The sequence below is a fragment of the Erpetoichthys calabaricus genome, chromosome 3, assembly GCF_900747795.2.
Source record: "Erpetoichthys calabaricus chromosome 3, fErpCal1.3, whole genome shotgun sequence".
Taxonomy (NCBI): domain Eukaryota; kingdom Metazoa; phylum Chordata; class Cladistia; order Polypteriformes; family Polypteridae; genus Erpetoichthys; species Erpetoichthys calabaricus.
Genome location: NC_041396.2, coordinates 255,380,042 through 255,405,113, shown reverse-complemented (window position 1 = coordinate 255,405,113; position 25,072 = coordinate 255,380,042). Strand labels below are relative to the sequence as shown.

General features: G+C 39.5%; 1 protein-coding gene across 2 annotated transcripts in view; it reads right to left on the bottom strand.

Moving 5' to 3' along the window:
• The window catches only part of trim33 (tripartite motif containing 33), a 180,446-nt gene that overhangs the window by 71,614 nt on the left and 83,760 nt on the right, over positions 1–25,072 (bottom strand). For both annotated transcript variants that reach the window (XM_051925147.1, XM_028798092.2), the window contains exons 7-8: positions 4,272–4,418; positions 239–356 (exon numbers count right to left, since the gene is read on the bottom strand). In XM_051925147.1, the coding sequence (XP_051781107.1) occupies positions 239–356; positions 4,272–4,418 (265 nt within the window). The remainder of the gene's footprint in view (positions 1–238; positions 357–4,271; positions 4,419–25,072) is intronic.

The window sequence follows — 25,072 nt, the reverse complement described above, 5'->3', positions numbered from 1 at the left end:
ATCACTACTCCAAATCTATAGGTTTCCCTCATACTTATGGATACATTTTTTCAGGTTCTTTCATGCCTTTATCTGTAAAGCATTTCTTAGTACAAATAACTAATTTCCCATAATAAATTAAATTAAGAGATCATCTCTGATTTAAAAATAATAACAAAGAAGCAGTAATACAAAAAAATTTATATCTTTTCAATGTTCTATCTTCATCACAATCATGATTACCAAGAACAGTACTCACCAAGATTGACCACATTCTTAGCCCAGAATGTGGGGTCACAGAAAAAACGCACCGCACCATTGGCAGAGGGAACAGGATCACAACGGGCTTTGAGTATATATCGTAACTGGAAGGTAATCTGAATCAATTACAAAGAAGAAAGAATGTGACATTAAAGTAATACAAATAACTTAATGGCTTCAAAATGTATACGTCTGGAATTAGGTGGCAAATTAATTGTCTTAAAAAGATACACAGACAAGCATTTCCACCTAAAGATGGGACTGCAAGGAACTGGGTGCATCAAGAATATTCTTTCTTCCACCATGATATAGAATTCATTTCACAATAAAGAATAGTATCTTACTGAGTGTAGTTGACTATTCACATTGATATGTTCACTATTTGTGAACATCCATAAGCTGGCTTCTTCTCTTATGGAAAAGCAGGCATAGTACATTTAACACTGGAATTCCTGAAGCCTACGGATAAACTCGTAATCCTGGCCCACCTTAAATCCCTTCGCACCTCTCCATCAGTGTGTTTTTTGGTTTTTTTTTAAATGCATCAAGATAAATGCCATCAACTCGGAGAGAAAGAGACAAGTTCGTTGTACCATGTGAACATCACTGAGAGAATAAAACTGAATAATAAAAAAAACAAGCGCTAACTTTTCCAAGTAGCCAAAATTTACACCGGGTGTTACAGACTCAAATCAAATGTATGTTTATTATATTGTAGAAATAATAATAATCATAGCAGCTCACTACTCAAAACGAGTAGCGCTCAGTTTCAAACCCAGGACCTACAGATTATAAGGCAGCAGTTCTTACCTCTGCACCATTCAAGAATATGTGTAAACTTCCTGTCGACTGACATTTGAGCTTGATTTTTTAGCTCATTGACAGCCACATGTAAATCAAATCCTTTTTTCCCCTTTGGTTATATTCTTGAATAAAAGCGTACGTTTGATACTTGGACTTAAGTCTTCACACATTATACGCTTCTCGCCATTATTAGTATAACATGGAAAAATTTTCTGCTTTAGGTATGTGTTCAGCATTTCTTGCATTTCCTTTCATCCTACACTTACCCAGATCTTTGTAGACACAGAATACACATGAAATGCATGTATTCCAAATAACAATATACTGTATTATTTACCCTATACAATTCCAGGCACCCCACACGAAGATCAGGAGCCTTAGCTTGAGCTCGGAGACAGTTTTGCCCGCGAGCTGACCTCCGTCAAGGCGGGGGATGTGACAGCAGGCTGCTTGCGCTGATGGACGCATTTACAAAACAAAAGACGCTGATGGTAGAGGTGTGAAGGGATTAAGGAGTGCCAGGATTACGAGTTTTTTCATAGTATCTTAACATTAGAATTCCTGAGGCCTATCAATTCCAAACTCTTTGTAGTAAGAGCAACTCAAAACATAATAAATTACATTTACTGAACTTATTAGCTTTTCATATATGATGAAGTACTTATTTGTTTCATGGAGTTTATCATCAGCTTATACTCTCTACTGTCTTGTATGCCTTCCAAGAACCATGCTTCCAGCAGCTTAACATCACCATAAACACTGTACAAATGTCATTCGACAAAAATTAAATATGAGAACAGACAATAAAAAGATGACAAACTTGTGCAGGCTGCCTCGAATACATTCAAAAGGTATTCAGACCCCCTTCATTTTCTAAACATATTTTTATGTTGTAGATTTAATTTTAAATGAATAAATTTCCATTTTTGCTCATGAATCTACACTCAATAACCCATAATGAAAAAGTGAAAACGTTTTCAGAAACATTTGAAAATTACAATTTATTAGTACAAAATAAAATTTCTCATTAATATAAGTATTCAGGCCCTTAGCTGTGGCACTCCAAATTGTTCTTAGATGTTTGTATCCTGTTAGCTTTAACTACCTTTGGGATGTGCAAGGAACTTGGCTATCCACCTATGCCAAACTGAACTGACTGGACACAGCTTAGTAAGGCACACACTTGTGTGCATCAGGTTCCATAATTCACATTGCATATCAGGGCAAAAAACAAAACATTAAGTCCAATGAACTCTCTGTAGACTTCCACAATAAAACTGAGGTGAGGCACAGATAAGAACAAGGGTATGAAAACCATTCCTAAAACTTGTAGGGTTCCAAGGAGAATAATGGCTTCAAGAACTGAAATCGAACAAGATTGGGACCACCAGGACTCTTTCTAGAATTGGCTGTCTGAGTATGAGTATCCATCCATTATCCAACCCGCTAAAAAGGGCCTTGATTAGAGAGGTGATTAAAATACCAACAATCTCCATAACAGAGCTTCAGAAGTCCTCTGCTGAGATGGGAGAACCTCTCTGAAAGACATTCATCTCAGCACCACTCCACCAATCAAAGCCGCACTTGAGTAAAAGGAGTATAACAGTTTAAAGGACTCCAAGAGCATGTGTAAAAATATTCTCTGGTGTAGTGAGATGAAAACTGAACTCTTTGGTCAGATCTCCAAGCACTATGTCTGGCAAAGACCAGGCGCTGCTCATCAAAAGCCCAATACCAAAAATACACTGAAGCATTGTGGTGATAGTATCATGCTGTGAGGTTGCTTCTCAGCTGCAGTGGTAGGAAGATTGATCAGAATTGAATGAACAATGAAGGCAGCCAAACAGAGAGGTACTTGAGGAAAACCTGTTCCAGAGTGCACATTAACTTCACACTGGGGTGATGGTACACTTTTCAGCACGACAATGTCCTGAAGCATACAGACAGACAATGCTGGTGTGGCTTAAAGACAATTCTCTGAATTTCCTTGAGTGGCACAGCCAAAGCCCAAAATTAAATTTCATAGTAAATGAGTTGAGAGACCTGGAGACCTCCCATCTAATCTACCAGTGCTTGAGAGGAACTGCCAGAAAGAATGGGATAAACTGCCAAAATCCAATTGTGCAAGCATGTAAAGATGTACGTAAGACTAGAAGCTGTAATTGCTTCCTGTACAGCTACTACAAAGTACTGAATTAAGAGTCTGAATAATTACATGAAGGTAAGATTTCAGTTTTTGATTTTTTAATATATTTGCAAATCTTTCTGAAAACATGTTCTCACATTGTCATTACAGTCACGCAGAGACTTATGGTTACATTTGGGACTTGGCCATAAGTGAAATCGGTCGCATGTTGGTCTCAAAGTCTACAGGTCTAATGTGGGTCACTGATATGCATATTGCACTGACAGTACGGAATAGCACAAACTGACCTTTGGGTTTTGTTGGCTGCATGCCGGGTCCGTGTAAGGCAATGCTTCTCAGCCACTGGATTGCACTGCCGTTATTGTTTCGTGAGTGGTTCACAGGTGATCTCCTAAGCCAGTGTTTCTCAACTTCTGGGTGCGAGTTGTTTTGCAGGTGGGTCATGAGTGGGTCATCTAAGCAGTCAGCAGCGGTGCACAATAGGATTCCCCATTTCTAACGGAGTTTGATTCACCAAGGGAGACCCTCTGATTGTGCATGTTTTGCCAATGGCACAATGCTGCTACTGACTCATTAATTTAAAAAGGCAAAACTGAGGTGTGGGGCTATAAATGTTGAAAAACACTGGTGAAAGGAAGACGGTGTGGGACAAATACCTAAGAAGTAGCCACATGGAACATCACGACCAAACAAACAACGGGTTGTCCAAGAAAACAAGATGAGACCTTGTGAAATAATAAAAGGAAATATTTATTTCTTTGGCTGGTTTTGGAAATGTTCACATTTTTATTATATTCTTATCCTGTGGCCATTGGCATTAAGTACGAATCGCCTCCACTTCAGTCAGTAGTATCTCTGCACATGACTGTAGGTGATACTGAGTGCAGATTCATGGGCAAAAGGCAAAATTAGCCATTTAAAATTAAATTACAACACATGAAATTGTGCTGAAAGTGAAGGGGTCTAAATAGTTTTTGAATCCACTGTATGTCACTCACTCAGTAGAAGGCTAGAAACATATCAACTCTTTCCTATTGTTGTATATCGAGGCCTAATTATTCATGGTCAGTATATTCCATACCAGTCTTTTGCTGTATAACAAAGCTGTGCTGCTTCCACTGCAGATAGCCCAGTTGGCAAAGTTAAGGACATGCATAACCTGCTGAGCAAGGCTGGTAATATCCTTTTGTTGATGCATTAGCTTCATATTTCGTTCCTTAGTCACACTCTGTAGAGGGAATTAAAGGCATGCTCGTTAGACACAAGTTTAATATTAAATAAAAGTTATCCACATGTAATCGCATGCATGCAAGTCCTAAATACAAAGAAAATACCATAAGCTCTAGAAAGGAAAGGCTTTTTGATTTTAAATATATACATTTAGTATAACTATGCAAAGAAATGTTCTGATTTTACTGTAAACATGCTACAAGGCAAGCAATTATGCCATATATTACAATCCAGTGGTAGACTCCTTTTGTGAATTACTGACACTGAATATTCACTCAAAACATTAAGTCACAAGCCAATGGTTTCGTGGTTCACCAAAGGCAGTTCACCACAGCACAAATCTTCAGACTAAGATAGGGATGTCAGATTGAACTTCGCTATTCAAATTTTTTCGAGAAAGACCCGGGTCGAAGGTGAAAGCTGACACTTATTTTTCTTCACTTTAAATCTTGCATTAATTATGGCATTTTGTTACTCCTGCCCTGCTTTGTAGAGCTACAATATTTTGCAGGTCTGTTTTTGCACATAAGCCTTTTTAATAATTTTGAAAGGTTACCTTATCTTCATTAGTAAATCTTATTGCCACACCCATTGACAATGTCCTATTTTATCTGTCTTACTGCTCTACTTTTTGATTAATAGAGCAGTTTTTCTGAACATGTCTGAAGTACAATAAAAGTTCAGATCCGTTCATAAACCTTAGATCCCTGACAGTCATTTTATACTAAGGCTTCCTCATTAATGCAAATAAATCACAATTCTGATATTTCTTTTTCTAGTATGATGCATTAAAATCACACTTTGAATACCATCTTTAGTGCCAGCAATGCACATTAGCTATCTACCACTACACACAGTGTCCCACATTTAGTCTCTGTGTTATTTGGCTAAATAACAATGTGATCCTAAATAACTAAGTATGTCATAAGAAATGTTGTTGTTGTGTATTTCTTCACATATTTAATTATTTCTTGTGAAAATTCATTAGGCTGGGCACTGTAAAAACTCCAATCCCCTTTTTAATTTGCTATACTTTGCACTTTTTACTTCAAGGTTATATATTTTGAGTTTTAACATTTTAAACAAAATAAACCACTGCCTGCAAAGTTTTTAAAAACATTAAGCTAAAAGTTGAAACAAACATTTCAATAAACACATACACCATAAATATACCCATACACATAACTGCACAGTTACATGAATAGCTGTGTTACCTGCCTTGGCCCAGGACAATTTTTAAATCAAAAGCACTACATGACAAAGCAAGTACTTTTTTGTATACAGTATTTTATTATTATTTTTTAAACCAAGAGCTAATAATAGATCTTGTGCTGGTCCCAAGCCCAGATAGACAGTTTTAATGTCAGCAATGGCAAAACCTTAATGAAGGAATCAATCCAATCAGCTTTGCAAAATGCTAGGACGTAGTCCACAGGCAACACTCAGGGGAGGCCCCTGACCCCTGTGGGAAATGAGCAAAGGATACCAGGCCAAAGGTGGGGTCGGTAAAAGAAGTTAGTCCAAAAAAAGTTGTATTACGATTAATGAAGAAGTGTTGGGTAGGCCAACAAAGAAGCTCACCTGTGGACAAAGCAAGATGATGGTGGTGGAGCAGAGATGCAGGATGTGATAAAGGCTAAGAAGAAATGGTACCAATCAGGGAAGGAGGAAGATAGACAAATGTATAGGCAGACAAACAAGGAGGCAAAGAGGGCCAAAAGCACAAGCTTTGGAGGGTATGTATGAAAAATTGGGAGACAAAAGAGGGAGAGGGGAGGATTTTAAGAATAGTGAAGGCTAGGAAAAAGACTAAAAAGGATTTTTGTCAGATAAAGCAGATGAAAGATGAGCAAGGTGTGGTCTTAAATGAGCACAATAGATCAAGAATAGATGGAAGAGGTACTTTGGGCAATATTTGGAGATGGAATCCCAAGAATAAGGAGGGAAGAAGTAAAGGAGGCACTGAAAAGAATAAATAATGAAAAGGCAACAGGACTATATGAAATTCCAGCAGAAGTACAGAAGAGTTTAGAAAAAGAGGAAGTAGATGTGTTCAGGGATATAATGCAAAAGATCTATGAACAGGAGAGAATACCAGAGGAGTGGATGAATAGTGTGATTGTACCCGTTTATAAGGGGAAGGGTGAAATTCAGGAATGTGAACAGTACACTGGTATAACACTGATGTCACTCACAATAAAAATTTGGGAAAGGGGTATAAAGAGAAGACTTGGGGAAGAGACCACCAAAGGGGAAGAATAGTTTTGGTTTTATCATTGGGACAGGAGTATTATATATCACACATACACACACACATATATACTTAACATTTCCAGTGTAAATGGCACAGACTTACACAATGATTAACACTGCCAGTTTACAGATCCAGTGTGCTAGGTTAAAATGCAGCATTTCAGTTTCTTCATGGAGTTTCGATGTGGCTCTGTGGTGGTGTTCTGGGTACTCTAGCTATTGTTCTACATTCTCAAAGCAATGCAGATTTGGTTAAATAGTCCCAGTGCAAGTGTGAGTATATGCATGAGTGAACTCTGTGATAAATTGGGACCCTTCCCTGGCTCCCTTCCCATGCTCCACTGAATTAGAGTACAGTAATCCCTCGCTATATCGCGCTTCGCCTTTCGCGGCTTTACTCCATTGCGGATTTTATATGTAAGCATATTTAAATATATATCGCGGATTTTTTGCTGGTTCGCGGATTTCTGCGGACAATGGGTCTTTTAATTTCTGGTACATGCTTCCTCAGTTGGTTTGCCCAGTTGATTTCATACAAGGGACGCTATTGGCAGATGGCTGAGAAGCTACCCAACTTACTTTTCTCCCTCTCTCTCTTGCGCTGACTTTCTCTGATCCTGACGTAGGGGGATTGAGCAGGGGGGCTGTTCGCAAACCTAGACGATACGGACGCTCGTTTAAAAATGCTGAAAGATTATCTTCACGTTGTTACCTTCTGTGCAGCTGCTTCCTGAAGCGACATGCTGCACGGTGCTTCGCATACTTAAAAGCTCGAAGGGCACGTATTGATTTGTGCTTTTGTTTTTCTCTGTCTCTCTCTCTCTCTCTCTCTCTCTGCTCCTGACGGAGGGGGTGTGAGCTGCCGCCTTCAACAGCTTTGTGCCGTGGTGCTTCGCATACTTAAAAGCCAAACAGCCCTATTGATTTGTTTGCTTTTCTCTATCTCTCTGACATCTGCTCCTGACGCGCACTCCTTTGAAGAGGAAGATATGTTTGCATTCTTTTAATTGTGAGACGGAACTGTCATCTCTGTCTTGTCATGGAGCACAGTTTAAACTTTTGAAAAAGAGACAAACGTTTGTTTGCAGTGTTTGAATAACGTTCCTGTCTCTCTACAACCTCTTGTGTTTCTGCGCAAATCTGTGACTCAAGCATGACAATATAAAAATAACCATATAAACATATGGTTTCTACTTCGCGGATGACTCTGGAACACAACCCCCGCGATGGAGGAGGGATTACTGTATGTGAGTTTGAGAATGATGAGGACTATTATTAGTTTACCAGTGAACATAGTAGCAACATGTTAGGCACAATTGTAATTAAAATTATGTAACTTAAAAAAATATTTTTTTAACCACCAAGAAAATTACCAAATAAAATTGTGTGGGGAATTCACACATTACAAATTACAATTTGTGTGAATTACTTAATTTATGTGGGATTCCAGCAATCCCACTCTGAATTTCAAGCCCTCTTCGGGTATTAAAAGTTTTCAGTTAGGTGGGAAATGTCCTTTTTTGAGCAGATAGACACTAGATATGCCATCCTGCCAAATTACATCTTTTTAGCTAATTGTGAAATGTGTTTTTGTTATGAGTGAGTTAGTCAGACACCCTTGCATTATAAATAAATTTAGATTTAATGCTGCCTGTCCAAAAGTTCCTTATTCCAATTACTGGATGACAAAGACGTTGCAATGTAAATTATGTGAAGTGTTTCTGAGCAGAAAATTCTAAATGATATAAAAAATACTGAACCCAGACTTTTACATATCACAGTATTTTTTCAAGATAAAACAAAATATGGAGTTACAGGGGACAAAAGTGTGAAATCACACAATAGTAATACTTGACACTCTGGTGATGCACATCATGAGAACTTATAAACACAATAAGTTGCCACACTGGAATCCATATTACTAAACGAGAATGGTAAACTGGATATGGACGCAGAGACCTGCCCATGGACGCAAAAGACATAGTGCGCAGGCGCCACATAAAGCCCCCCTCCAACTAACAGAAATCGCAGGAGACATGGTGCGCAGGCGCCACACAAAGCTCCCCTCCACTAACAGAAATAAGAAATGAGGCAACGCGCCCATAGCACACAAAAAAAAAAAAAAAGAGTCAGACGCAGGCGCCACACAAAGCCAATAGCACACAAAAAAGAGGAGTCAGACCCACGCCCCACAGTGAAACGGGACAGACTACGGAGTACACACACTAACATAAATAAGAAATGAGACACAAAGCCCCCCTCCACTAACAGAAATAAGAAATGAGGCAACGCACCCATAGCACACAAAAAAGAGGAGTCAGACCCACGCTCCAGAGTGAAATAGGACAGACTACGGAGTACACACACTAACATAAATAAGAAATGAGGCAACGCGCCCATAGCACACAAAAAAGAGGAGTCAGACCCACGCCCCCGAGTGAAACGGGACAGACTACGGAGTCCACAAAGGGTCACCCATCAAGCCCGAGATTACCGCAAAAAAATGAAAGAGGAACCGCAAGCAAACACCCGACATCATACAGAAACCCCACAAATACGGACAAAACAACATATTTGAATCACATTATCCCCGCCCCACAATGAAACGGGACATACTACGGAGTCCACAAAGGTTCACAAATCAAGCCCAAGATGGTACGGAAAAAGAGGGGTCACCCCCCCACACCAGAGTAAAACGGGACAGATTACGGAGTCCACAAAGGGTCACACATCAACCCCGATATATTACGGAAAGCGAATTGTGGTACTGAAAATGGCAGATACTACGATAGGAGCATTCGCCTACAACGCGCATCTGAAATCAACGTACACACTACACAGCATAATCCACGCACTTCTAAAAAACCGCACGCGGACACCCGACGTCATACATAAACAACAAAAAAACCGGACTACACTACATATTGGAATCACATTACAGTGATGCAATATTAACAGGACAACCACAGATAACACAAGCGCAACACCTGATGGGTAATAATAAGAAGAAACGAACGCTCCGTATTAAACATACGTCATCTGAACATGTACAAACTATACAGCATAGGTGAATCTCATTACAGTGATGCACTATTAACCGTACAACCACAGAAAACGCTCCCTATTAACAGTAAGTGCGATCATCCTTATTACTTACCCATATTACTAACGATAAAAGAACAGACAAGTCATGAATTCACGATCACGGATGCAAAACGATACGGCTCGAGTAACGGGACCACAAAGACGAGCCCGCATGAAAAAAAACAATAAACGTAGGCGCCTACAACGTGCTTCTGAAACCGCGGAAGAAGAACTGTCTCGGCTCCAAAAACGAAAACCTCAACACACACAGGTACAGAAACGAGCCCAAATGGACAGATACAATGAACATGGATGCATGCAGCGCGCATCTCAAACTGCGGAAGCGAAGCAGGCACGGGTTCGAAAGGAAAGAGCTCGAGTGACAGACATACAAAAACGGGACTGACGGGAAAAAATCAATGAACGCAGACGTCTACAACACGCGTCTGAAATTTCGGAAAACAAGCAGGCACGGTTCCAAAGAGAGAGCTCGACTGACCGGGATACAAAAACGGGCCCGGCACCATAAAAACAATGAACGCCGGCGACTACAACACGCTTCTCACACAACACAAGCAAAGCAGTTACAGCTCCAAAACAACACATCCCAAATACTGGACATACAACAACGCGCCTCTCAAACGGCACAGGCAAAAGATAAACGTCAAAGACAGTAACGACAAACACCTGCTAAACAATTCCACCAATTGGCTGGCAACGCGTTCTATAATGAGTCCACTATTAATGAAAATTCATTGGAATTAATGAATGTCATTTGCAATCATTGTCATTCACGTAACTTCCCTGAAGAAACAACTGGCAATACAACTAATAAGTTTACATGTTGTTGTCAAAAGGGTCAAGTTACACTGCCTCCTTTACATGAATATCCTGAATATCTACGGAACCTTCTAACTAACGATGTACCTGAAAGTAAAAACTTTATGAACTGCATTAGATCCTACAATGGTTCATTTGCTTTTGCATCTACCGGAGTAAATATCAGGCCACCAGCTGGCAATAGCCCATACTGCTTTCGCGTATGTGGACAAATATTACATCGCATTGGAACAGTGCACCCTGAAACAAATCACGAACGCAAATTTGCAGAAATATACATCTTAGATCCAGATAACGCAATTTATCAACGAGTGAACCTTCCTGAAAACAAACAATGCACGGAGCTTATAATGAGAAACGTCACTAAAGTCTATAAAAATGCTACATGAGGTTGAAAGAGAGGCCAATACAAAAGCAACCTACGGCTGCCCGGCAGGCATGGGTTCAAAACGCCGGGGGTAGGCGAGCGAAGCGAGCAGGGGGCGGAGCCCCCTTGCCAATTATAACACAGATGTGGGGTCAATAGTGAGCTTACAGTAAAGCAGCAAGCAAAGAGAAGATCATACATATGTCATGGTGAAAATTAATTTCCAAGACTAGACTGCAAACTAATTTAACTAACAGTTTATTATTTCATTGCTGTGAAGCTTTTTTCTGAAGTGTGAATGTTCCATCTATAATTTACATTCTTTGAGTGCCACTAAAAAACAACTTTCACAGGCGGGTTTTTGCACTTTGCGCTAATAGCAGCAAAAACAGCAAGACTAGAATACAAATCTTAGTTAAACAAATGTTCATTTTATGCAGTTTCATCCTCTCCTGTTATATATAAACTTAAGCTAAAAATCAAAACTTTATTCAAGGTAAAGTAATGAAAATAACAAGGAATGTTCTACATAAAGGTTCCTTCTGTGCCAATGACCTCCAGGATTGTTTATCTGATGTAATAAAACTCAATTTCTAAAAATCTCTTTGAATCATAAGTTTGGAAAGTTGGCTAAATGAGGTTTAAATCAAGACAAAGATGAAATTTACATGTGTGTGACTGTTTCTACTGCTTTCAAAACACCTTCTTAAATTTAAGCACTATTGATTAGTGGAGAAATTTTGAGAATATCCTCCCAAAATTTCTATGCTTCTGTTTAAATATCCAATTTCTCACTCCCAAAGGTTTAAAAATGTTATCTCCTCTTCATTTATAAAAATAAAAGCCCACAAATACATAAAGTTGATAGGGACATACAGGTATCATGACCCAAATTTACTACTGAGATACAAATATACATATTTTATATTATAATAGCTACTGTTTACTGATTTACAAACCATCCTGGGCAGAATCTATAGCCAGTACTTGCCATAGTACTTCCCCTGTCACCACTGATCACATAACCTATCCCAACACGTCTTCTAAGTGCTTTTCCATCTTCGCTCCAAGATATTGTTTTTCATGAGTAGTATTTGCCTAAGCAAAGGATTCCTAGTGTTTCATTTTTTTTATTTTACTTTAGTTTTTAAAGTGTTTTTCATTACAAATTTTATTTATATTTACTTTATTTTCTAGTTTCAGATTTTATCTAGTTTAATTATTTTGATGATTTTAATTTATTTTTAGTTCTTCAGCAATTAACATTAAGTTTTTGTTATGTTTCACTTCATCAAAAAATGTCCACACAGACGCTCTTTTGCAAGTCTAAAAACAGTTTTATATCCAGCTGTTGAATTGTGAATCGTACATCTTGCATACCATTGAAATGAATCCATGAAACATGTATTTTGTTTATAACAGAGCACAATTTTCTGGTAATGTAACACTTGCAGGGTAATCAAAAATTGAAGAATCAGACACCTAGTGTGTTTTGTTATCACTTATTGCTTTAACCCACAATACTGTAAGTTTAAGAAAATGGCTATTTAATTTCAAAACTACTTCAATTTCCAGTTGTGTGATTCTCTTTTCGAGCAGTAAGACTTGCACACACTGAAAATTATCTCTTAACATATACTTAAATGTTACTGTGGGTACCCAAGCAAAAGTATTTTATAAAATGCTACTTGAGTCAGGAAACAAAAGAACCAGGCCAAGCAAGGCTTTTAATATACTAAAACAAATACAACATAAAGATTTTGAACAGTTAAAAATATAGCACCTTTTCATTGAATTAAATGTACTACTTCCAATAAAAGTGGACTGCCCTAAAAGAGATTAAATAACAATATATTACAATTTCATGAATTCTACATAAATTAACTTGTTTTAAACTGCTTACGTCTTTTCAAACACCTCAGCTGCTTGCATTAAAAATAAAAAATGCTATTTTTTAAAAGTATGACATTATTTTGCCAAGAAACTGCCTGCTTACCATCAGCAACATTGTACATGGGTATGCTTTTATGTTTTAATAAGAGGTGGAGAGAGACTAATCAGGCACATTTTATGCAATCAAATGATAGAAACAGAGGCGATATTAGATACAATAATTTAGTTTCAATCAGGTTGTTTAATGCAAAGGTTTTAACACTGGAGCTATTGTGGAGTACTAGCATTCCTGCCTCACCATGCCAAGTGATCAGATTTACAGGTGCTGGTCATAAAATTAGAATATCATGACAACGTTGATTTATTTCAGTAATTCCATTCAAAAAGTGAAACTTGTATATTAGATTCATTCATTACACACAGACTGATGTATTTCAAATGTTTATTTCTTTTAATTTTGATGATTATAACTGACAACTAATGAAAGTCCCAAATTCAGTATCTCGGAAAATTAGAATATTGTGAAAAGGTTCAATATTGAAGACACCTGGTGCCACACTCTAATCAGCTAATTAACTCAAAACACCTGCAAAAGCCTTTAAATGGTCTCTCAGTCGAGTTCTGTAGGCTACACAATCATGGGGAAGACTGCTGACTTGACAGTTGTCCAAAAGACGACCATTGACACCTTGCACAAGGAGGACAAGACACAAAAGGTCATTGCTAAAGAGGCTGGCTGTTCACAGAGCTCTATGTCCAAGCACATTAATAGAGAGGTGAAGAGAAGGACAAGATGTGGTAGAAAAAAGTGTACAAGCAATAGGGATAACTGCACCCTGGAGAGGATTGTGAAACAAAACCCATTCAAAAATGTGAGGGAGATTCACAAAGAGTGGACTGCAGCTGGAGTCAGTGCTTCAAGAACCACCACGCACAGGCGTATGCAAGACATGGGTTTCAGCTGTCGCATTCCTTGTGTCAAGCCACTATTGAACAAGAGACAGCGTCAGAAGCGTCTCGCCTGGGCTAAAGACAAAAAGGACTGGACTGCTGCTGAGTGGTCCAAAGTTACCGTATTTTTCGCACCATAAGACGCACTTTTTTTCCCCCCAAAAGAAGGTTGGAAATGTCTGTGCGTTTTACGGAGCGAATATTGCGTCACAGACCATGATGTGTATTACCTGACAAAAGTCGACATCCAGGGGTAGAGGGCGACAAAACTCACTGTTACGTTACAGGCATTCCCTCTGTGCTTGGAGGAATGTTAGACTCATTGACTCGGCATCTAATCCTTGCCTGTGCATGAGTTGCGAAATGTAAACAAATATAAACAAAGGCAAGATAGCATCTACATCTCATGAGGGAGCGAAGCGAGTGCAGAAAACGAAATACAGTGATCCCTCGCTATATCGCGCTTCGCCTTTCGTGGCTTCACTCTATCGCGGATTTTATATGTAAGCATATTTAAATATATATCGCGGATTTTATATGTAAGCATATTTAAATATATATCGCGGATTTTTTGCTGGTTTGCGGATTTCTGCGGACAATGGGTCTTTTAATTTCTGGTACATGCTTCCTCAGTTGGTTTGCCCAGTTGATTTCATACAAGGGACGCTATTGGCAGATGGCCGAGAAGCTACCCAACTTACTTTTCTCTCTCTCTCTCTCTCTTGCGCTGACTTTCTCTGATCCTGATGTAGGGGGTGTGAGCAGGGGGGCTGTCTAAAAATGCTGAAAGATTATCTTCACGTTGCTACCTTCTGTGCAGCTGCTTCGTGAAGCGACATGCTGCACGGTGCTTCGCATACTTTAAAGCTCGAAGGACACGTATTGATTTTTGACTGTTTGTTTTTCTCTGTCTCTCTCTCTCTCTGCTCCTGATGGAGGGGGTGTGAGCTGCCGCCTTCAACAGCTTTGTACCGGCGGTGCTTTGCATACTTAAAAGCCAAACAGCCCTATTGATTTGTTTGCTTTCCTCTGTAGAGAAAAGCCAAGCAAAATGACACCTTTTATTGGCTAACTAAAAAGATTACAATATGCAAGCTTTCGAGGCAACTCAAGGCCCCTTCTTCAGGCAAGATCCTCTCTCTTTCTGACAGTCTGTGCTCCTGACACGCACTCTTTTGAAGAGGAAGATATGTTTGCATTCTTTTAATTGTGAGACAGAACTGTCATCTCTGTCTTGTCATGGAGCACAGTTTAAACTTTTGAAAAAGAGACAAATGTTTGTTTGCAGTGTTTGAATAATGTTCCTGTCTCTCTACAACCTCCTGTGTTTCTGCGCAAATCTGTGACCCAAGCATGACAATATAAAAATAACCATATAAACATATGGTTTCTACTTCGCGGATTTTCGTATTTTGCGGGTGGCTCTGGAACGCAACCCCCGCGATGGAGGGGGGATTACTGTACTCAGCAGACGATGTTTTGCGCATTATCACTGATTCGGACTCTGGACTCGACAGATTACCAGCCGCTGGACTACTTCAGGCTGTTCTTTCCTGAAGCTGCCTTTCAGCTACTGTCAGACGAGACACACAGGTATGCAGAGCAATGTTTTGAATCGAGGACTGTGCTTGCACCACATTCTCGTTTTTCAAACTGGAAACCCACAACAAAACACGAGATGAAGGGCTTTGTGGCATTACAAATATAGATGGGACTAGACTGGTGATATAACTTCAGGGAGCATTGGTCCAAACGTGCTTTGTCCCCTGGTGGCTTTGGACAGGTTATGCCGCGTGATGATAGGTACGTGCTCCTGCAAAGTGATTGTGAGCAACTGAGCTTCATAAATTCTGACGCTAGCGATGAGGAGTTCTTAGGGTTTCCATAAAACTAGAAGAGTGCTTGAACCTTAAAGTCTCTCCTTATTTGTTAATGACAGTGATGATGTTTCTTAATACCGCTGTTGAATTTACATGGTTGAAATATTATTCTGCTATATTTTATTAAACATATTAGTGCACCATTTGGTTCAGAATATTTTTTTTCTTGTTTTCCTCCTCTACACCTAGGTGCGTCTAATGGTCAGGTGCGTCTTATGGTGCAAAAAATACGGTATGTTCTCTTACGAAAGTACATTTTGCATTTCTTTTGGAAATCAAGGTCCCAGAGTCTGGAGGAAGAGAGGAGAGGCACAGAATCCACATCGCTTGAGGTCCAGTGTAACGTTTCCACAGTCAGTGACGGTTTGGGGTGCCATGTCATCTGCTGGTTTTGGTCCAAGGTCAATGCAGCCGTCTACCAGGAAGTTTTAGAGCACTTCATGCTTCCTGCTGCTGACGAACTTTATGGAGATGCAGATTTCATTTTCCAACAGGACCTGGCACCTGCACACAGCTCCAAAGCTACCAGTACCTGGTTTAAGGACCATGGTATCCCTGTTCTTGATTGGCCAGCAAACTCGCCTGACCTATTGTGAAGAGGAAGATACAATACGCCAGACCCAACTCCATGCCACACTGCATTGCTGCAGTAATCCAGGCAAAAGGAGCCCCAACTAAATATTGAATGCTATACATGCTCATACTTTATGTTCATACCTTTCAGTTGGCCAACATTTCTAAAAATCCTTTTTTTGCATTGGTATTAATTGATATTGTAATTTTCCGAGATACTGAATTTGGAACTTTCATTACTTGTCAGTTATAATCATCAACATTAAAAGAAATAAACATTTGAAATACATCAGTCTGTGTGTAATGAATGAATCTAATATACAAGTTTCACTTTTTGAATGGAATTACTGAAATAAATCAACTTTGTCATGATATTCTAATTTTATGACCAGCACCTGTAATTGTTAGCTTTGTCAAAATCTGTATGGAATTTGCACATTCTCCTTGCATCTGCCTGGACTGAACACTATGACTGAGTTTGTGCAACTCTAGAAGACTACCCATTTTATGAAAATGTGTCTAATTATTCTCAATTGCTAAAATTGAATAAATATCATGGAATAAAAGTTTATTCCTGCCTGTGCTATGTAATAAATGAAATCCATCCACGTTCCAACTTTTATTCAACTTGCCTTGCATTTAGAATATCCTAAAGTTTTTAAATTTAACCACCAAGTAAGGTTGGGTGATATCTCAAGTTTTTAAAATCTATCGACATATTTTCATATGAGATATAGGATGAGACAATATTGTTTATATCAAGTTATGTTAAGTTAAAATTATTCTCGTACAGCCACTAGTTCGCCTTTCTCTTCTCCCCATTTGTCTCTCTTACAACTTCACCCTGCCCCACCTCTTCCCCTCTCTGAACACAACTTGCCCCTCCCCCACCGCTTCAAGGTAAGTCCTGCAGGCAGGGACATGAGGGAGATGGATAAAGACATGAAGGTAGCTATCAAAGAAGAGCTGGTTGGTAAAAAGAAAAACAATCGCTCAATTGTTTGGAGATGGTTCAGGTTCAAAGTGTCAGATGAGAAGCATAATGTATTCTGAAGGTGTAGAAAATGCAGATAAGTCCCGACAAAAGCTTCGAGCACTATTAATCTTTTCCACTATTTACAACACTGCCATAAAGTGCAGTACGAAGAGTTTGTGAAAATGGGTGATGCAGCCCGGACTGCTAAGCCTTCCCAGGCTCCTGCCCCGAAACATTTCACGTTTCAAAACTCATACCTGTGCTGTGCCTTATGAGAGAAAAAGTGTGAAGTGGGGCGACATTACTAAAGCAGTGGCTTATTAGATCACTGATTTTTTTTCCTTTTCTCCCAGGGCTGAATATTTTTCCAAAAAATTCTGGTATCTAAAAAGCACACACTGCAATAGTTTCTTGAATACATCAACAAAAACGGTTGTTGCTGTATGCAGTGTGCTGTCGCTGCGTGTTAAGAGATCTGGCAGCTGCAGCGGCTGGGCACATCAGCTGGGGATTGATCGGCTGATGCCAGTACCTCACTTTCAGTTTAGATCTCGATCTCCAGATCACTTGCAACAAATCATAGTCCAACAAGTCAGAGTCAAATTCAAAATAATAAAATAAATACATAATGTTATTCACTGATTGTTTTGCTTTGCATATTCACTTCACTTTCTCACCCGATGTTGATGCCATTCTAGACGTTGTTTACTCTATGCCACTTACACACACACACAGAGGGACTCAATGTCAAGGCAACGAGTAACAGTCCTACAAGCAAACAGGGTCTACCTATAATGTAATGGTGAGTTTTATCGACATTTGCAGTTTTTTCGCTCTCTGTCCATCCTAAAAGAGTTAAGTAAAAATTTTATAGAACCACTTACAGTGCTAAATATGCCTATTGACCACAAGATAATCTATTTGAAATGTTTAGGATTATACAACTACCACTTATGAAATTGAAACTTTGTTACATAATCTATCAGCTATATTTGGAGTGTGTGCGTGTGTGAGGCCAGGTTTATACTTCACGCGACACAATGTGTGCTCAATCGGACACTACTGCTATGCAAGCATTTAACTGTTCATACCTGCGTGTGTACTTTACGTAAATGTGGAAGATTCCACCAGGTGGCAGAGCGAGATATCACGGTGAGTAAACGTTTGGCTTCGCTGTGTTGTGAATTGCCTGAAACATCCATTAAATTCCGAGGACACATTGCCGAAATATCTCTGAAAAGGATATTTAATGATTACTTCCATCAACTTATTCAAAATTCTGCTGCCAGGATAATAACCTGTTCTAAATCCACTGAACATATTACACCTATTCTCTCTCAGCTTCACTGGCTCCCTGTTAACTACATAATACAATATAAAATACTGCTCTTAACATTTAAAGCTTTCCACAACCTTGCTCCCCCCTACCTCACTGATCTCCAACAGACTTACACTCCATATCACTCACTCAGATCCTCATCTGCAGCTCTACTTTCCGTACCACACATCAAACTCTGTTCTATGGGAGCTCAAGCATTTTTTCATAGTGCTCCTCAACTCTGGAATTCTCTTCCCTCTCATATAAGTCAGCTCGATTCAATAGCATATTTTAAAACTGCCCTCAAAACTTATCTTTCAAACTAGCATACCAATTGTGAATTTTGCACGGTTACTGCCTGTTATCTTTGTTTGTTTGCTAATTATTGCTTTGTGATTTATCATTCTGTTGTTTTTATTTTGCTAATGTTGTTTAATTCTATTGTAAGGTGACCTTGAGTGCTAAGAAAGGTGCCTTTTAAATAAAATGTATTATTATTATTATCATCATTAATCCAGGGAGGCGTCCACTCCAGCTAGCATTGGGCACATGGCAGAAACAATCCCTGGATGGGGCATCAGCTTATTGCAAGGTGAACACAAGCACTCACATACACTAGCAGCATTTTAGTGTCACCAAATCCCCAAATCTGCATATCTTTAGAATGAATCCAGAGCACACTATGGAAACCCAGCAGGAAAACATGTAAACTCCACGCAGGGAACACCAGCAACGTGACTCCCTGCGAGACAGCAGCGCTACTCCTCCACCACTGTGTCACCCCCATGTGTGTAATTATTAACAGTATTCATTATTTAAATGAAGTTAATGACATATCTTTATAACATACTTACGTTAATGTATTTCATCATAAAAGTGATATCAAGTATAAATTTAAGAATTCTAAATGTACACAGACCTGGAATATCATAAATGTAATGTGTTCTGTGTGGTGATCTATTGCTGCCTGCCGTTACTGTCAGGTCAGAAGGAAACCCCAGAAGTACGTAACCATTAACAACTGGGTCGGTTTTAAGATCACGATTATGATAGTCAACTTTACTGATAAAGTAAACTACAAGGTTAAGTGGACACCTTTCCACTTTAATCACAAAATGCACCTTTTCACCATGTCCTTAATTTTTCTCTCTGTGGCTCAAATACAGCGCTGTACATTCTGTTGCTGTTGTGACAAAAAAGACGGCACAAAAGATGGTATGCAAGACTTTTAAAATGTATCGTGTCATTATGATGGAGAATATGCAACGCTATATAAAAATGCACCACAAATTAATTTGTATGTCGGCATTTTGCTTCACCACATCGAACCATTCATCAAACATCGAAGCGCACACATCGATCCTGGAGGATCCTCAAAGCGGCTTTCTGTAACATGTAGATAGTAAACAGAGACTCTGATGTCACATTCCAACTTTTATCACACTGTGCCCAGCAACTTTTTGCTGGGACTGCAACTCGCACACACTTTGCATTAATTTCTGAGGACGTGCTCAGATGATGCGTCAAATGAACACTGGGCAGCCATGATGCATGCACAGATGCGTTCTGAGCTGAGAAGAGACAGGAAAAGGAAGGTGTGTGTGCACTATGTAAAGAGTGTGGCCTAACCAGTCACACATCAGGTGAAATGGGTGATGCCTTAGCACCACGCAACTCTATGTGGAGCTGTGTGAATGTTTTTTTTATGGCGACTGAAATGCCCATTTGGCCACCAACCCCCAAGTTTTCCTTGCATGTTGGAAGCAATTGCGTTTAAGGATCTTCATCAAGGACCTAAAGAAGTGTTCCGGCAATTACAGGATTAGAACCAGCAACCGCCATCAAATCCTTATCACCAGAGCCACCACTCTGCTTAAGAAGAGACAGGTATGCATTTTGAATTCAGAAGTGTTTGAGATTGAAAAGGTCTACAAATATACATTTTTTTCACTCATTTGCTGGTGATTTTACAAAAATGGTTTAACTAAAAGCATTTGTAAGTTACACATTACAAAACACAGTTTACACACTTAGTTAAATCATATACATCCCTACTAAACACAAATGGATATTAATTTGCCTTTGAGTGATCTGCCTCTTTACATAAAAATGAAAGCGATTTTAGAAGTTTTTATCTTGTGTGTTACAGGACATGAGGGGATTTCTCCCCATAGGGGATTTCTCTGTGTAAGAATTTGTGTGTGTAAGAAAGTTGTCACTTGTTCCGTTTTGTCAGTTGTTACATATTTTTTTATATGCACAAAGTTGTAGATATTTGCACAGGATTACACACAGGAGGAAGCACTTTGGTAAAGAAACAATTCTCTAATTCAGTGGAAACCCACGTTTTAAAAAGTAAGTCAGCCTGTGTCTTTTCTGTTTACATTTTCTTAATTGCACAGCTGAGAGTCTTTTGTTATGTAGGAAAAGAACATTATTTTATTTTATTCAAGGAGCATTATTATTTAATATATGCCAACAGTTTATTTTTGAGCCATTTCTCATGCACATATACAGCTGTATGTTAATAAAAGTGCCTGTGTGACATACGTTTGCAAGGACGGTGACTACATCACCAATTGTGAGCTCAACACAAGAACCAGGGCGCACATCTACACTTAACTACTGAAGGGGCAGTGGGTGATGACTGTGGCCTTTAAATCCTACCCAAATATGAGGAGAACACTGTCTTTTTCTTCTTGAAACTAATTTACATGCTTAGTATGTAACAAAAAATGAACTTTAATACTGATGTTCTTAATGTTTACAGAATGCACATTACAAAATATCTTCTTAAGTTACATTTATTCTTCGTATTTTATTATGATCACTATGTTATCTACCCATTTCCAAACTTTGAAAGTGAATTTTTTTCAGGAAATTCTTACTTCGGTTATTTTCTTAAATATTGTTTAAATCACTATTTTAACTATGTTAATAACAATAACAGAAAAACAGATACAGATTCTGAGATATATATAGTGTCATATTACAAATACATCATATACTGAATATCCTATAGCAAAAATCTCAAATTATTCGCAATACGATACATGCAATTAACATTTTAATAATTCTGTGACTCTGTTTAACTAGTGCCTTACTTCTAAATGTGTGCTAGAAGCATTACAGAATTTAATCCCATAGGGCAGAAGGTGACAAATGCACTTTTCAACTGTTTTCATTTATAGTCATATGAAAAAGTTTGGGAACCCCTCTTAACTCTTTGGATTTTTGTTTAACATTGGCTGAGCTTTCAATGTAGCAACTTCCTTTTAATATATGACATGCCTTATGGAAACAGTAGTATTTCAGCAGTGACATTAAGTTTATTGGAGTAACAGAAAATATGCAATATGCATCATAACAAATTAGACAGGTGCATAAATTTGGGCACCCCAACAGAGATATTACATTAATACTTAGTTGAACCTCCTTTTGCAAATATAACAGCCTCTAGATGCCTCCTATAGCCTTTGATGAGTGTCTGGATTCTGGATGGAGGTATTTTTGACCATTCTTCCATATAAAAGCTATCCAGTTCAGTTAAATTTGATGGCTGCTGAGCATGGACAGCCTGCTTCAAATCATCCCATAGATTTTCGATGATATGCAAGTCAGAGGACTGTGATGGCCATTCCAGAACACTGTACTTCTCCCTCTGCATGAATGCCTTTGTAGATTTCGAACTGTGTTTTAGGTCATCGTCTTGTTGGAATATCCAACCCTTGCATATCTTCAACTTTGTGACTGATGCTTGAACATTATCCTGAAGAGTTTGCTGATATTGGGTTGAATTCATCCGACCCTTGACTTTAACAAGGGCCCCAGTCCCTGAACTAGCCACACAGCATGATGGAACCTCCACCAAATTTCATAGTAGGTAGCAGGTGTTTTTCTTGGAATGTGGTGTTCTTCTTCTGCCATGCAAAGTGCTTTTTGTTATGACCAAATAACTCAATTTTTGTCTCATCAGTCCAAAGTACTTTGTTCCAAAATGAATCTGGCTTGTCTAAATGAGCATTTGCATATAACAAGCGACTGTTTGTGGCGTGAGTGCAGAAAGGGCTTCTTTCTCATCATCCTGCCATACAGATGTTCTTTGTGCAAATTGAACTGAATTATAGAATGATGTACAGATACACCACCTGCAGCAAGATGTTCTTGCAGGTCTTTGGAGGTGATCTGTGGGTTGTCTGTAACCACTCACAATCCTGCGCATATGCCGCTCCTGTATTTTTCTTGGCCTGCCAGACCTGGGTTTAACAGCAACTGTGCCTGTGGCCTTCCATTTCCTGATTACATTCCTTACAGTTGAAACTGACACTTTAAACTCAGATAGCTTTTTGTAGCCTTCCCCTAAACCATGATACTGAACAATCTTTGTTTTTAGATCTTTTGAGAGTTGCTTTGAGTATCCCATGCTGTCACTCTTCAGAGGAGAGTCAAAGGGAAGCACAACTTGCAATTGACCACCTTAAATACCTTTTCTCATGATTGGACACACCTGTCTATGAAGTTCAAGGCTTAACGAGCTAATCCAACCAATTTGGTGTTGGTGTTCGGCAGCTTTGGTGTTAAAGAAATTAACAACAGGTGCACTAGTGGGGCAACAATGAGATAATCCCTAAAACAGGAATGGTTTAACAGGTGGAGGCCACTGACATTTTTTCCTCCTCATCTTTTTGGACTGTTTTTTCACTAGTTTTGCATTTGGCTACCGTCAGTGTCACTACTGGTAGCATGAGGCAATACCTGGACCCAACAGAGATTGCACAGATAGTCCAACTTCTCCAGGATGGCACATCAATACGTGCCATTGCCAGAAGGTTTGATGTGTCTCACAGTACAGTCTAAGGCTCATAGATGACATTCCAGGAGACAGGTAGTTACTCTAGGAGAGCTGGGCAGGGCCATAGAAGGTTCTTAACCTATCAGCAGGACAGGTATCTGCTCCTTTGGGCAAAAAGGAACAGGATGAGCACTGCCAGAGCCCTACAAAATAACCTCCAGCAGGCCACTGGTGTGAATGTCTCTGACCAAACAATTAGAAATAGACTTTATAAGGGTGGCCTGAGGGCCTGATCTCCTCTAGTTGGCCCTGTGTTCACTGACCCGCACTGTGGAGCTCGACTGGCATTTGCCATGGAATACCAGAATTGGCAGGTCCACCACTGGCGCCCTGTGATTTTCACAGATGAGAGCAGGTTCACCCTGAGAACATGTGACAGACGTTAAAGGGTCTGGAGAAGACATGGAGAACATTATGCTGCCTGTGACATCGTTCAGCATGACCGGTTTGGTGGTGGGTCAGGGATGGTCTCGGGAGGCATATCCATGGAGGGACGCACAGACCTCTACAAGCTAGACAACAGCACCTTGACTGCCATTAAGTATCGGGATGAAATCCTTGGACCCACTGTCAGACCCTATGCTGATGCAGTGGGTACTGGGTTCCTCCTGGTGCACGACAATGCCCGGCCACATGTGGTGAGAGTATGCAGGCAGTTCCTGGAGGATGAAGGAATTGATTTACTGGACCCCACTCTTGCCTCACCTAATTCCAATAGCACACCTCTGGGACATTATGTTTCAGTCTATCCGATGCTGGCAGGTTGCACCTCAGACTGTCCAGGAGCTCAGTGATGCCCTGGTCCAGATCTGGGAGGAGATCCCCCAAGACACCATCTGTCGTCTCATTAGGAGCATGCCCCAACATTGCCAGGCATGCATACAAGCATTTGGGGGCCATACAAAGTATGGAGTATGATTTTGAGTTGCTGCAATGAAATTTCGGCAAAATGGATTAGCCTGCTACATCATTTTTTCACTTTGATTTTTGGGGTGTCTTTGAATTCAGCCTTCTGTAGGTTGATAATTTTCATTTCCATTACATGATGTGCCATCCTTTCATTCCTAACACATTACCCAGTCCATATCAGTATATTACATATTATACTGTATTATACTAGTCATTTAGCCCGTTACAATAACGGGCGCTAGAACAGTAGTGCATAAACATTAGTAGGAACAGTCTATATTAAATGGCAAGGGACTTTGACATCATTCTTTTTGTTGGTCGTATTTTTCTTTCTTTCAGCCTCTTTTGTTGATGTTTACTTGCTGAGCTGACCGTTCTTCGTGGGCTGCCGCCATGTATTGTGTGTCTTTAATTTTCTGTGACAGTAATACTGTCTTGTACGGCTCTATTCAATAAGGGCGCGTAGATAATTTAGTTCAAATGGCTCTGGAATATGTGAAGAGCAACAGGTGCAGATCTTTATTTACGCGCGCCTTTATTCGCTGCGCCCAATTGACGCACGCCTTTTTGTGCTCGCCCTTATTGAAGGATGCCGTCTTGTACGTCCGCTGGCTTGTACGTCCGTAATATAGGTCCATACGTCCGTAATATACCTTTAATTTTCTCTGGCGGTAATACAGGCGTGCACGTCGGTAATATGCCTTTAATCTCCTCCGACAGTAATACTGGCTTGTATGTGGCTGTAATATGCGTCAC